At 43.5% G+C, this 14,502-nt stretch overlaps 3 protein-coding genes across 9 annotated transcripts in view; all 3 read left to right on the top strand.

Annotated features, from left to right (window-relative positions):
- Nucleotides 1–1,195: 1,195 nt before the first annotated feature.
- mylz3 (myosin, light polypeptide 3, skeletal muscle) lies at nucleotides 1,196–5,056 on the top strand. The gene is made up of 6 exons (XM_071463999.1): nucleotides 1,196–1,325; nucleotides 1,880–1,907; nucleotides 3,565–3,708; nucleotides 4,067–4,237; nucleotides 4,366–4,443; nucleotides 4,534–5,056. The coding sequence occupies exons 1-6, from the start codon at nucleotides 1,323–1,325 to the stop codon at nucleotides 4,560–4,562; spliced, it is 453 nt and encodes a 150-aa protein (XP_071320100.1). The 5' UTR covers nucleotides 1,196–1,322; the 3' UTR covers nucleotides 4,563–5,056.
- Nucleotides 5,057–6,403: 1,347 nt separating this feature from the next.
- On the top strand, nucleotides 6,404–10,198 carry acadl (acyl-CoA dehydrogenase long chain). The gene is made up of 11 exons (XM_071463996.1): nucleotides 6,404–6,563; nucleotides 7,065–7,244; nucleotides 7,419–7,556; nucleotides 7,634–7,798; nucleotides 7,894–7,960; nucleotides 8,041–8,205; nucleotides 8,291–8,392; nucleotides 8,701–8,814; nucleotides 8,987–9,114; nucleotides 9,198–9,284; nucleotides 9,404–10,198. Exons 1-11 carry the CDS (start codon nucleotides 6,406–6,408, stop codon nucleotides 9,495–9,497), a joined length of 1,398 nt encoding a protein of 465 aa, XP_071320097.1. The 5' UTR covers nucleotides 6,404–6,405; the 3' UTR covers nucleotides 9,498–10,198.
- Nucleotides 10,199–11,384: 1,186 nt separating this feature from the next.
- Nucleotides 11,385–14,502, top strand: part of LOC139609738 (microtubule-associated protein 2-like) — a 54,959-nt gene continuing 51,841 nt past the window's right edge. For all 7 annotated transcript variants that reach the window (XM_071464672.1, XM_071464676.1, XM_071464673.1 and 4 more), the window contains exon 1: nucleotides 11,385–11,451. The gene's annotated coding sequence lies outside the window, so the exon portion shown is untranslated. The remainder of the gene's footprint in view (nucleotides 11,452–14,502) is intronic.

Genomic DNA, 14,502 nt, shown 5'->3' with positions numbered 1-14,502 from the left:
AGATGTCAGTGTGTGTGTGTGTGTGTGAGCTGCAGAGCTAGATATTTGGGATGCAGACTGTAACTCACAGTGTACTGTAACATCAGTGCAATGAAAATTCATGGCAATCTATGCCCAAGATGAAAAGATATGCAGCGTTATATGGCAATGATTCCAAACACTGAACATGAAGAAGACATGAAGAAGTCGAGCGTGAATTCAGATGTAATACACAATGTATAACAAATACAATACATCACAATTATTTGGAAACAACAAAGTAGATTTCCTAACAGAAGATGGAAAATGGCACCCAGTGTGGGAACAACTGTCTTTAATACCTATAATCATCTTTCAAACAATGAACTGTCCGGTCTTAATACTTCAATCCACTCTTCAATTGATGCTATTGCTGTGATGAAACAAGGCCAACTGCGGGTCCACTCACAGTTCTAGCTTTTTCTAGAGCTTGGGATGGAAAGCTCTTAAAAAAAAAGGGGGGGGGGGGCAAGTGGAACGGGAAAAATATACACCAGACGTTCTACAGTACCTGCAACAAAAACAATCATAAGCTATAATGTCTGTGATAAACTTTATTAGGTCCCATAAAAGTAAATATGCTGTGCAAACCAAAAAACATCAACTTAGCAGTGTCTTTATAGATAATGTCATGCATCTCTGATTTTAAGTACATCGTCCACAAACCTCACACAGTAGGATTATGAAACCAAAGAGTATTAAGTTCAGTACTTAAGTTAACTTTTTAAAAACCTGTCTGAATGAATGGTTTTCACTCTGCTGCTATTTAACCATAAGAGGTTGGAGCAGTCTCACTGTTTAAAAATACCACCTTGTAAATGAGCTGTCTGGGCCTGGAGCCCCTCTGAAGTGGGACTCCAGGTAGCCGAGTTGTCTACATTTTCACCAAGACGGATCAACCAAACATCTCTTCTGAAAGAGAGAACCTTTCATTCTCAAGTCAGTGAAACATTTATGTTTTTTTTTGTTTTTTTTTTTTAGGGGAAAGAAGTTGAAAACAGGTTAAAATCTTGAGACACAGGACTCAGAGTCTTGACACAGTTCTTTGGGCTTCTAAAAATAGCCCTGTCCCCTTCTAAAGGCCTACTCCCACTGCTCCGAGGGTACACAGCTCTCCTCTCCGTTTGCCCTAAGAAAGTTAAAGATGTTCCAACGTGTCATCTGATCTACCTCATTAGCATATGTGACATCACATGCCTGGGATAAATAAGAGGGGGCTTTGACCATGGCTCAGGACCACTCTGTCTTGGGACTCCAGCTTCTCATCTCCTTTCTTTCCGCTCGTCCAGCTCCTACTCTCCAAAATGGTGTGTACAATATTCTGTTTTGGACCTTTTGGGTGGGGCGCTACCGATGGAGTTACCTTTTTTTTCTCATTACCAACCAGGGGTGAATCTTTGTGTCATGGGTTTGGATACCATCTTTCCAAAAATAAGCCCAAAATTGGGACTTTATTGGCACCACTGAAATGGTGCTAGGGAGGAGAAATCAAGACTGGCATTTTTGATACTGTCTTAATAAATTGTGAAAAAAGTTCACTTCTCTGAAGATTTCAAGGTTGAGACTTGTAACTTTGGGCCCAGGACCGCTGCCTTTAAATACATTCACATTACTGTCCGTCATGTGTTAAATGTTTATCATTTTCGCCTGCAGTTTTTGCAGCAATAATTTCTTAGATTGAGCATTGTTAGGAAGTCTTGCATGAGATGGATTTCATCTGTGTTATTTCTATACTCATAAATCATGTTTTCATTCATTTCTCTGTGTTCTGTGTGTTCATGTGTTCGTAAATGTACCTTTTTGTGTGTGTGTGTGTGTGTGTGTGTGTGTACGTGTGTTTTTGTCTGTTTCTATGTGACAGACCGAGTTCTCAGCGGACCAGATTGAAGGTAAGTGAAGAAACCAGCCAGATTCATCCTCATCCTTTACAAAATAATTTGGCATGTGAAAAGCAGCTGCGAGAATCCCGCTCCCTCATCATCATGCAGATTGACATTTACTTGCAACATTATCAGCAGCAGTGAGGGATTTTTCAGCAATCGTCACACTGAACAAACTGCTAGAGCAGCTGCAGGGTTGCCTAGTTGAACCTTTAGTCCAAATTAACAGCTAAAATGTGGACATAGGGATGAAGAAAGTTTCAGAGTGAAGACCACCATAGGACATGCCATTCCAGGGACTTGTCCAGTTGTTGAGAAGGATCTGAGATATGTCTATTCTAAGCCGACCTAGCCTTGTCTTGCAAGCTCCAGTGGCCCTTACACAGCAGAGGTGTTAATCCCAAGGCCAAGGTTTAAGATGCAAGCCTGGTGGTATCCTCTTACACAAGGAATCCAAACTGTGACCCCCCCCCCACCCCCAACCCCCACCCGTTCAGAACCATCCAGACCCTTTTGTTCACTGCTGAAAGACGAGTCCTCTATAAACATGCTCTATGTTTAGTGGAAGGAATTTGATGGTGTTCCCCTTATTGATGCTCATTTAAAATATTTTAGTTCCATTCATCCCCAATTTGAATGGGTCAAAATAATATTTTTTTGTATAGTTATTTTGAGTTCTAGTACTATGTATGTTCATCTAGAAGTGATAGAGTTTAAAATCTATTAGAGATGCTCCCTATCAAGTTTGTTTCTTGAAACAGACTTTCCATTTGGCAATTCTTTGCAAGAAAAAAGAGACAGTGTTTCTTCTCTACATTCTGGTACATTTATACTACATGTCGAGCATTAAGTTGCCAGTGGTGTACATGCAAGCCATGCAAGGTTTTGATTACACCACAGTCAGCATTCTTGTGCTTAACCCGAGCAGGCCCATGGGGCCATGCCTCTATATGGTCTGGGTTGCTCTGTCGGGGTGTATCAGCTTGCTCCCGATGTTGCCCGAAATGCAAGTGGAGGCAGGAATGGAGAAGGGTTGGGGGTGGATGAGTGGGTGGTACAGCTGTTCCTGCTGCTGCTGTTCAGAAACCACACAGGATCCACACATTAATCTGTCAAAAAGGTGACTTTGAGTTGACTTCCTGGTAGGATTCATAGAAATAGATAACCTTTGCTGAGACTCCAGTCGGTACCTTCCTCTTCTCTGCTTGGTTACAGCTGTCGTTCCCAATTAGCTGAGAACAATGACTGAAGTATGTGGCTTCTACTGTCTTTGATCCTTCAGCACAGTGTGACACCCCGCAGCTGCCATAGCTGACTAAGAACCCTGTAATAGATAGAATGGGACCCCAAAGGGGCTGAATCTAATGGACACCAAAAAGAATATCACTGGCATTGATGTCACACCAGACATATCACACATAACGTTTTGATTGAACATAAGAGGGATTCTTTTTCATGTCCACTGACCATTTGTCATTTGGTCTTCATCTAAAGTTTCTTGTGTTACAATGAACCCTCAGATCTAAGTGTGTAACCCATTAAGCACTGGGAGCGCTATAACGGAGGACTGAGATTCAAAATCATGTAATTTCTTTATTTCTTTTTGACTGACTTGTGTTAGTACTTGGTAACTCAAAACTTCTCTTGACTCTCCCCTCCTGGCCAGACTTCAAGGAGGCTTTCGGTCTCTTTGACAGAATTGGTGACAGCCAGGTGGCCTACAACCAGGTGGCTGACATCATGCGCGCTCTGGGCCAGAACCCCACCAACAAGGACGTTAACAAAATTCTGGGCAACCCATCCGCTGATGGTAAGACCCCCCCCCCCTCCATTGCACACAAACAAAGCACACAAAGCTTAAAGACACAAAAGCTGCATATCACATCAAGGTAGATGCTAAAACATAATATAGCGGAAGCACAAGAGAAGCCAGATCAAGGAAGCTTCTATTAACAAGAATCTTTTCCATTTGTGGAATGAAGAATGTGACCTGTCTACTCTCAAAAGTACATAGTGTCACTTGAGACTGGTCAAACCTGCCTTTCTGTGGCCCCTAAACATTGAAAGGAAGCAGCCTAAACACACAGAAAAGATGGTCCGTGCTTTTCTCTTTTGCTCTAAGATGGAAGTATGTGTATTAATGTCCTGTGTGATTTGTAACTCAACAGACATGGCCAACAAGAGGCTCAACTTCGACGCTTTCCTGCCCATGCTGAAGGAGGTTGACGCCATCCAGAAGGGTACCTACGACGACTACGTTGAGGGTCTGCGTGTCTTCGACAAGGAGGGCAACGGCACAGTCATGGGCGCTGAGCTGCGCATCGTGCTGTCCACCCTGGGTGAGTCTCAAGTCACCCTCCCCAAATATAGAAACACACAAATATAGTTTGCTGAGCTCGTACAGTATGTGAGCATGTGTTTGAAATGGAGACTGTGGCTCCTGACACGGATCCTTGTGCAACTCCAGGAGAGAAGATGACCGAGCCTGAGATTGATGCCCTGATGGCCGGCCAGGAGGACGAGAACGGCAGTGTGCACTATGAGGGTAAGCATCAATTTCCCAGCATGCCTCTCTCTCTCTTTTTTTTTATTTTTTTTTATGAATATATGAACATATGTGTTTGTCTTCCTCCAGCTTTCGTCAAGCACATCATGTCTGTGTAAGAGGCCAGCAGTAGGAGTGCTGAACCAACTGTAGCTCGCCTACAGACAGCCCAGCAGTGTTCAGGACATCTACACTGTTTCAAAGACCAACCAAGGAAAGACAAGGACTATGTACAAGGGATGTTGAAGCAAACCCATCTTGTTGTTTATTTTGTTTTCCTTTACACTTCGTCTCAAACCCTCCTCTCTCGGGACATCACCATCTCTCCGTTGTAGACCCCCCCATCACTTGGCCTCTACTCCCCCCCGGGGCGCGTCTCCACTCTCCGCATGGGGTGAGGAACGGGGGAGAAGGGGTGACCGCTCATCAAGTGAGGGTAGATCCCTCCCTTCCCACCGCCACCTCATTCAGTCACACCACCACTGGCCCAGCAATGCCAAAGGTGCTGGAGAATGGTCGTGGATTGACCGCCAAAAGTCTCCCACTTCCCCGAAAAGTTTTATTTATTTTCACTCTGTTCATTTCAGAATAAACTTTTCCAACGTACATCCCATCTGGGCTGATTCTTGATCTTTCATTGACCACATATATTTGCAGATATGCTGTAGTGTAGGTGCAAAAATATACCCTAGACGTCACATTTAATGCAAACCCCACGCACCTTTTGAAAGATTCATTGATAATTCATTGATAATGACAAATGAAAAGTTGAAAACACATTCACAACACTCTGCTGCTACTGCCTTACTTGGTCTGGTATGACCAGTAGCTTGTAGAAGCTAATGTTAACTAATATTAACAAACTTTAAATAGACATTGCTGATTAACAGACATTACTCAGTTAGACTGCAAGTGCATTTTAGTATTGTTGCATTTTATCGTTACACAGGGTGGCTTTAAGGTATGAAATTACGCTGCTGGAATGAAACTGCAAAAGACAGAAATATCCTGTTTAAAATGATTTTAAATCAGAAGAAAAAATTTAAATAATGAAATGGTATTTCTTACAGTTTACAGCTATTTGATTAGCACTCATGTAGATATGATTTGCTATCTTTAAGGTTTGTTTGAATCTGGATTTACGTAATTTTTTCCTGAGCCTGAGCATAAGAGCAAATATTGAGACATTACCTATCACACGCACTTGCTGCCCTTTTGAACTTACACAAATGATTTAACATGACAGTAAAAGTTGTACAGACAATTACTATCCAAAAAATGTACATTGTGAATGAGGGCGCATTTAAGACACACTGCTGCTTTTTTGCATCCTTATGAAGCATAGAAGGAAATAAATGTATGAGCCTACACTGCCAAACACTAACAATCATGCAACCTGGGGCAGAAAGGTCCAAAGTTAGAGGTTGGACCCTGAAGACAGCCTGCCCCCTTGTGCTGTACTGAGGCTGAAGTGCACAGACTTCCATTATTCAGATTTAATAAGAACAGCCAAGGTTTTGTGTCCAAACCATTTCCATGAAAAATTATCTCGTTCATTCAGAACAACAGAGCAGATTTTTTTTTTCTCTCAAGTGAATGCATTCCGCTTCCGTATGCTATTCATATGTTATAATACCACTGCAACAACTTTATTCCCACCAGTGAACGGCATCGTTGAATCACAGCTCTTCTGCAGGCTTCCGTAGAAGAACTATCTGCACTGAGAGAAGGATGAAGTAAGAGGTCTCACTCTGCTCCCGATTCCATGGACAAAACATCCTCAACCCCGGAGGATGAGAAGCTCTTTAAACTACATGCGTATAATTTCCTTTTAACCTTATTTTAACTAAATTACACCTAAATAAAAAACAGTGTCGACAAACAGAGGCGACAACAAAACAACTTTACTTTGCTGCGCAGAGACAAGGGGGCAAGCGATTCACTGCGAAGTGATACGTCTGTATGTTCAGACGATCTGTGTCCTGGTTGCCAGAGTTGTTCGTCCTGCGAGTTTGTTGTTTTTTAGCGAGGATGTTAGTGACAAAAATGACCCAGCCTTGTGTTGTGGGGCTGAGAAATGTCCTCGGACGGGGACAGATGCTGTCTGCAGCTGCTGCACGGTAAATGTAGTCCGAATAATGTGAGCGTTTGACTTTCTGAAGCGTGCGAGGTGGAAAAATATCAGCAATGGCTGCGAGAAATATCTGGATCGTTCCTCACTGTTTGACTACTTAGTTTAACTTCATGTTGCAGTAGTAGTTGTATTTTTGCAATCCACTGTGAAGGTACACCGATCCCCTGTCTCTCGCCTGTAAAAGTGGAAGTGGGTCGCGATGACCTTTGACACACTTCCTTTCTTGTGATAAGGAAAGTGGGAGTTTTAATTTGAAAATCCAAATGAATGGAAAGAAACGTCCAATACACATATGTTGTCACGTTTTTACATTCAGGAAATCACTATTGTTTTTTTAAATTAATTAATTAATTAATTTCTGTGACATGTAATGGACCAAAGTATTGATCAAGACAAAAATTCTTAGTTTCAGCCCAAGTCCAATGCCAGTGCCAGTGGTATCTTTACATCAGATCACAATTGGTTGAATTTCTGTAATTCCTCCCAGACTACAGCACAGTCAGGCCCAGGATCATGGGCAGTCTGCCCTGTCGACCCGTCCAGAGACCTCCAGTGCCAAAACCCTGATGGACATTGGGACCCGTCGCATCTTCAACGAGGACCATGATCTCTTCAGACAAAACGTCCGGCGCTTCTTTCAAGAAGAAGTGGTTCCACACCACAAGGAGTAGGTGTAAGCATGGATGGATTACCGGAGGGGCCTACTGGCCTACTACTGTTAACAATGCTTGTTGCAAAATCCATCACACACCTGCAGTGAGACACAAAACAGCCACAAGAAGATGGCCACGAAAGGAGACACACAACCACCAAAAATAACAATTCCCTTTTCTTGTTCCAGCTGGGAGAAGGCAGGTCAGGTAAGCAGGGAGGTGTGGGAGAAGGCTGGTGAGCAAGGCCTGCTGGGAGTAATGATACCAGAGGAGCACGGTGGCATTGGAGGAGACCTGTTTTCTGCGGCTGTCACTTGGGAGGAGCAGTGAGTTGCTCTTAAAATCAGAAACACAGGTAGTCATCTCTGAGATCAAACACTGGCTAACTGTTTTTGCCCTGCAGAATGTACTCCAACTGCTCAGGCCCGGGTTTCGCCCTGCACTCCGACATTGTCATGCCCTACGTCGTCAACTATGGTAGCAAGGAGCAGATTGAACGCTTCATCCCCAACATGACTGCTGGGAAATGCATCACTGCTATTGCTATGACAGAGCCAGGAGCAGGCAGGTCAGGACTGGAGCGCAGATGCACCTTCAAAGAAATCACCATGCGTAGCACTAATGTGGCGTAGCTCTGATGACGCATCCTCTTTATTTTCTCAGTGATCTTCAAGGTGTGAGGACGTATGCCAAGAAGGACGGCAGCGACTGGATCCTCAACGGCAACAAGGCACTGAGTGGAAAATGCAAAAACATCATTTCATCGCAGCTCAACATGAGCTTCAATTCTCCTCCATCTTCCGTCCTCAGGTGTTTATTACAAACGGTTGGATGGCTGACCTGGTGGTGGTGGTGACCGTGACCAACCGGGAGGCAAAGACAGCGGCACACGGCATCAGTCTGTTCCTGGTGGAGGACGGCATGAAGGGCTTCCAGAAAGGACGCAAGTTGGAGAAGATTGGCCTGAAGGCCCAGGTGCTGTACAATCTCCTACCATCCTACGAGAGGTCACGCCAGAATAAATGTCAGGACACTAATTCTTTTCCCTCTTCTTTCAAAGGACACAGCTGAGCTGTTTTTTGAGGATGTGCGGCTCCCAGCTGACGCCCTCCTGGGTGAACTGAACAAGGGTTTCTACTACCTGATGAATGAACTGCCTCAGGTGAAAGAGACGTGGGAAAAATGTGGAACTCAATGACTAAAGGGGCATTTTGCATTAAAAATCCCACTTCTCGAATCTGAACACATTAACATGATGCACATATTTTTCAATTGCGCCTGCTGAGGATATAATAATCTCCAGTGTCTACTGTAAATAAATAGAAATATAAATAAATCCTGCTTAGAAATCCTAAAAAAGACACCCTTTAAAACTCTGAGCTTGCCTGTGAATCAACATGTTTTTAAATGTTCATCAGTTACTGTTTGGGTTCGGTTGATAGTAAATCCTGTTGTCATCTTCTGGAATAGGAGCGTCTGGTGATAGCTGACATGGCCATAGCGAGCTGTGAGTTCATGTTTGAGGAAACCAGGAACTATGTGATGCAGAGGAAGGCTTTCGGGAAGACAATCGCTCACCTACAGGTCTGTAACAAGCTTCCTAGAAGTGTCGTGTTTGTTATTGAACTTGTGTAATTCAACCGGCAGCCAGCATTTTCATTGCCTACTTTTAATGCTGAACATGTTTGCACTGGCTTTCGAAACAGAATTTCCCGTTCAGAAAATAAATATCATTACGTCTAATTTCACTCCACAGACTGTTCAGCACAAGCTGGCTGAGCTGAAAACTGAGATCTGTGTGGGCCGAGCCTTTGTTGATAACTGCCTTCAGCTCCATGCTCAGAAACGCCTGGATCCCTCCACGGCTTCCATGGCCAAGTTTTGGTGAGAATGTGTTTTTGTGTTTCTGACCAGCTTCTCTAACATAGGCCATGTGCTGATGTCCTCGTCTTTTGCCCTTTTTCCAGGGCGTCTGACCTCCAGAACAGAGTTGCCACTCAGTGCCTGCAGCTCCATGGAGGCTGGGGCTACATGTGGGAATACCCCATTGCCAAGTAAGAGTCACATTACCGGTGTAACAAGGAGAGGAGGTGTGACTGTTGGGAAGAATCCCAGGTTGTTTTATTGTATTTTGTCTTGTCAGTCAACAAGTTATTTGACTCTGTCTTTCCAGGGCATTTGTGGACTCCCGTATACAGCCCATCTATGGAGGCACCAATGAGATCATGAAAGAGCTTATCGCCCGCAGCATTGTCAGCCAGAAGTGAGACATCTGGAAGTTTTCATGGTGGAGGAGCACTAGGGAAAGTGGGGTGGTTTGCATAGATGTTTGCTTTTAGTTGAAACCTTGGTAAAGGTTTTAGATGATCATGAACAGTTGTAAAAAAAAAAAAAAGGTCTTGCAGAATGTTGTTTAATCATGTTTGAAATCAGACAGGGAATTACAGCCACACTGTAACTAAAGAAGAAATAACACTTTCTTCCTCTGACATATGAAAAGTCAAATTTCTTGGCACTAAAATGCAACTCATAAATGCTTTTTTCGCTCTGTAATAATAAATAAATAATTTACAGCCACTTCACCTCAATCAGATGTGAGTTACATCTTAACGGCTTTGCTAAAATCATGACCTACTCTTATGTCTGTTTCTGCCCACTTACCCCAACTGTAGTTATAGTTGTACATATGTTACATTCAAAAATATTTGGATGTATTAGATTTCAGGTGAAATGAACTGAAAAATATTTTTGTAAATGAACCCGTCCGATGGTTGGTTGTGTACAGGATGTAGTGACAGAAGAGATGATTGCTGATGGATCCTGATGCCTTTTTGTCAACACTGGAAGTGTCTTCCTACTGTCTGACTCTGACTGTTCTTTTAATGAAATAAACTTGGAATATATTTTATTGGCCTATGATGTCCAGAATTGATATTAAATAAAATGCACAGTTTCCACATCCTTGAAACACAGAGTCAATGCAGTTTTGTCACTAATGATTTGTATCAGGTTTTTCATGATTTTTTGCCATCTCTTGTTGTGCTCTCATGAGTTTGATCTTATTTCGGGGTTGGGTTTGGGGTTAAATTGTCCAAATGTTCAGCGTCAGCGTGCCCTCCCCCTGCGTTGTGTTATTTCCACCAATAGATGGCAGTAAATGTTAACACGGAGCTGGCAGAAGAATGACAGATGACCACACTTCCATTTGATTGCATTGCAGCAAATACAGCAGGCGAAAGCAGACTGTTGAATGTGACTAGATGACTTAAAGCAGTTTTTGCAAAGTTTCATCCTTATTTTCTATTCATTTACTTTGCATGACTGTTTCATTTATTTATTTGACATTCAGGCATCTGTCTCTGTGCATTTTATACATTGAATCGGTAAAACTATACAGTACCAAGGTCTTTTATCTTGAATATACCATTTCAATCCATTGCACAACCTTGTATTTGCGTCCTTTTGGATCTGGTGTATGTGGCTGTAAATGTACTGCATAAGAGTCTGGCCCTCTGATGCCAAAAAAAACACATCAGTGCCAGCCGAAGAAGCAGACAGCAGACAGCCCCCTCCCCTCCCTCCGCACCTCACCTGGGGGGACGGAGGGGCAGCTACTCCTCACTAATGCATCCTCTACCCTTCCCTCGCCTTTGCTCTTGTCCCTTCTTATACTTCTCCCCTTATTCCTCTGTCTTTTCCCTTTTCTTCTCTTCCCTGCCCCTCCTTCCTGCGCTCCCCTTGGCATCAAGTCGGCTTTATCCCCCTGCCCTCTCCTCTCCTCCCCTCTCTCTCTTCTTCCTCCCTTCTCCATCTTTTCCTCAGCAACAGCCACACCCCAGTGCTTCAGCTCTGCACTCACTTCCACTGCTGACACAATGCTTCCCCCTTTCAGCAAATCATGGCGTTGAGATGCAGAAGCCCTTCAGCACCTTGCTGTGTGGCTTTACCTCAGTGTACACCTGTATGTGTATGCATGTGTATGCATGCATTTCTTGCATATATGCACTCGAAACATGCTGCACAAATGTTCCCATAATCACAATGAGGGATTGCCTGGCATGCATGTTGCAGCCATACAATCCCGTTGCGCCTACACTGCTGCATTTACGGTAGCTTAATTTGCGGTGGGAGGGATCAGAGGGCCCCATACCGCTCTCATTGTCACTACAGCTCCCTTCACACACAAGGGTATTAGTGCCGCTCAGCAGCCTAAACCTCCAGGTAAGAGCTGAACCACTTTGTTTATCATTTACTGAGGAAAGGAGGCTTTAAAATCGCTCTACTCCGCATAAATGTATTGTTTCAGTCATTTTAATGCAACCCTGGCATCTGTAAAAGTTTCTATAAAAAGTCAAAGTGTGCATTAATGCTGTCATCGCTGTCCACTAATCCTCAGCTGCGGTGCGTACGCACCTTATGGAGTGATGTGGAGTTATGTGTATGGATTTACAGATATGAATCATCAGTTTGATGTGGTAAAATCTCGGCAGGGAATTTGCAGCTTCACGTCGGTTTTCGTTGTGTAGGTCTGAGGTAAAAAAATGCGGCTGTGCGCGGATGTGAAATCATGTTGAACTGTGTCTGATCTGCGGCATCGGTCGCGCTGGTGCGCCTCTCTCCGCTGCTGCAGCCTGCGCCTTTTGTTCTGGTCCACGCCTGCATGGTGCTGAAACCGGCGCGGCTCCTCAGCCATCCACTGCAGCACAGCACACTCACTGACGAAGAAAGGCGGCGGATTCAATGAATATAAGTGCACATTATTATAATTGAGATCATCCAAGTGCGTATATTTTGCAGGTAATATGTTGCCAATTCATGCATTGTGGATAGGGGAGTAGCCCAGCTTGTGGTTGGCATCAGCCAGATACCCTTGCAGACATTACCACCATGCTTCAGCAAAAGGTTGCAAGGCTTCAAGAACACATGCATTTTTAATATCACTCATATATTAAGTGTGATTTAGTTAAATTGATCACAATCATTCTGTTATGGCAGCTGGGAGCCACCAAATAACCAAACCCTGATTCTCCCTGTCTGGTGGTTTTTAATGGAGGACCTGTCATGATTGGTTTTAATGTCATTTTATATATATTCAGCCTTAGATAATGATCTGGAAATGTCCAGACTTCCATTAAGCATGGATCTATTCCAAGCCTGCCTCCTTTCAGTGTCGCCTCAGCCTCCACATTCTGAGGAGAAACAGGAACTGTAGATTTCCCACGTCGGGATGTGAAAACATGCCTTCATGGAAAGGAATTACTGCTCGCATGAAACTGCACCCCAGTTTTTATATTTGCACATTCCAGTCGCTGGCTCATAAGACCCCAGCTATGGACGAGGAATGTAATGAAAACAACATCCTCCCGAGCTGATGATGTTGGATTTTGAGTACAATCTGAGCCAACATGGAGGTTTTTCAGGTCTACTAACCTGAGACTCAGATTAGTTGAGTGTGATTCGTTGGGTTTGCTCGTTCAGTCAGATTCCATTTGATCTAAAAGTACCACAATTGTACAGGAATTGGTTTTACTGCCATGAGAGAAGAATATACATATGGACTTGCAGGTTGTATTGTGTGCCACAGATGGGCAAACAAAACCATTCCACGCCACGAACATCATTTAAAATGTTTCCTTCATTTTGTCAATGTCAGTGACTACATGTAAGCACTTCCTGTCCGAGTGTAATGCTGACTTTTATTGATTCAAAGCAGCACTGTACCAGCACTTTGCGCTTGATAGGTGCCAATTAGCCTCACATTAAATGCAAAGAATGAGCTGAAAGTTATACATAATACATATATAACCACACATAGTGTATATTCATATATAATTCAAATATAATTCAGTGTGCTTTCCCAGTAAGATACAGGCTGGACACATTAATTCCTTTCCCCATCATCTTGGGGGGCCAAATGGAGGTTGGCAAAGTGCATTAGGAGAACACGTCGCGATTGTGTCAGGTTTCACCTAATTCTCCTGAAGGGACAAGCCCCTATCAGGCCAGATTGGGCTGAGTCTAATCACTGATGCAGTAATTGAAATGACCTTAATAACGACCCAACAGGTTGGGTTTGTGTGTGTGTGTGTGTGCTTACTTGCATAATCTCTGAAAATAAGACTTGTTCAAATCTAAAATGTAATTGTGTGTTTGTTTGTGTGTGTGTGTGTGTGTGTGTTTGAGCCATACATTTAGCCACGTCTTGCTTGTCCAACCACCAGGAAACTCAATCCACCTCCCTGCACCACGCGGGAACGTTAAGTATATTTACCAACGTCAGTTCTGGTTAGGTGCACCGTCAAAGTCTCGAAACCACAGAACCACTCCGCGCTCCACTGAAATTAAGACACGCCATGTTGGCCGATTCTTCCCCGTGGGCTGGGATTGTATTGGAACAATGTTTGGAGCAAAGATCAGTTTCTGGATCTGTTTGTGGACTGATGTGAGCTGGTTTGACTGAGGGAGAGCATTTTGTTGCGTGTGTGTCATGATGGGTTTTGGAGATATCTAAGTGATGATGTGGATCTCGTTTTTGGGTTGTTTGCATGCTCTCTGGGTTTAATGTCAGTGAAGTAGGTGAACCCAGAGCTTTCCAGCGCCACTGTCACAGGTGTTGGAAGACTCAGGATGCGTCTTTGTCCCCTGCAGCTCCTCCTGTCTGAGGCCCTTTGCGCTACAGGTGTCTGATGGGAACTGGCAGAACTGTGCTTTCATACGTGATTAGGTCTTGACCGTGAGAGGGACCTAATCTAATTCACATACGTCAGAGGAACCAAATGGCCTGTTGACCTGCATATGGTGAAGCCACACATTTACACGTTCTCAAAGACACACCCTCCTACTTGAGTGCTAAGCAGACACAGAGGCAGGTGTAGAAGAATGAATGTGTTGATGGGCAGCAAGTCAAGGACTGGGAACTAAAAATCTGGCAGTTTGTGGTCACCAACGTCTACCAGGTGTCACTGATTCACTCACTCACCTCACACTTCTCTCTAGACCTGCAGGGATTAATCAATTAGTCAATAAGGAATTAATCTGTAGTTATTTTGATAATTGATTCATCATTAAAAGCCATTCTGCAGCACAAATACTTAAAGTTTGGTGCTTTTAACTTCTTAAATGTGAGAATTTACAATAACTTGAACATGTTTGGGTTTTAGATGGTACGTCAGACAAAATAAGGCATTTGGTGACAACATTGGATAATGTGACGGGCACTTTTCACAGTTTTTTGATGTTTTAGAGACAAAACCATTAAGTAACTGGCAAATT

Source organism: Trachinotus anak, unplaced genomic scaffold (assembly GCF_046630095.1).
Source record: "Trachinotus anak isolate AG129_WGS33_773 ecotype Australia unplaced genomic scaffold, CSIRO_AGI_Tana_v1 ptg000026l, whole genome shotgun sequence".
NCBI lineage: Eukaryota > Metazoa > Chordata > Actinopteri > Carangiformes > Carangidae > Trachinotus > Trachinotus anak.
Note: the sequence above shows the minus strand (reverse complement) of the source record. Positions and strands in the feature narration are given on the sequence as shown.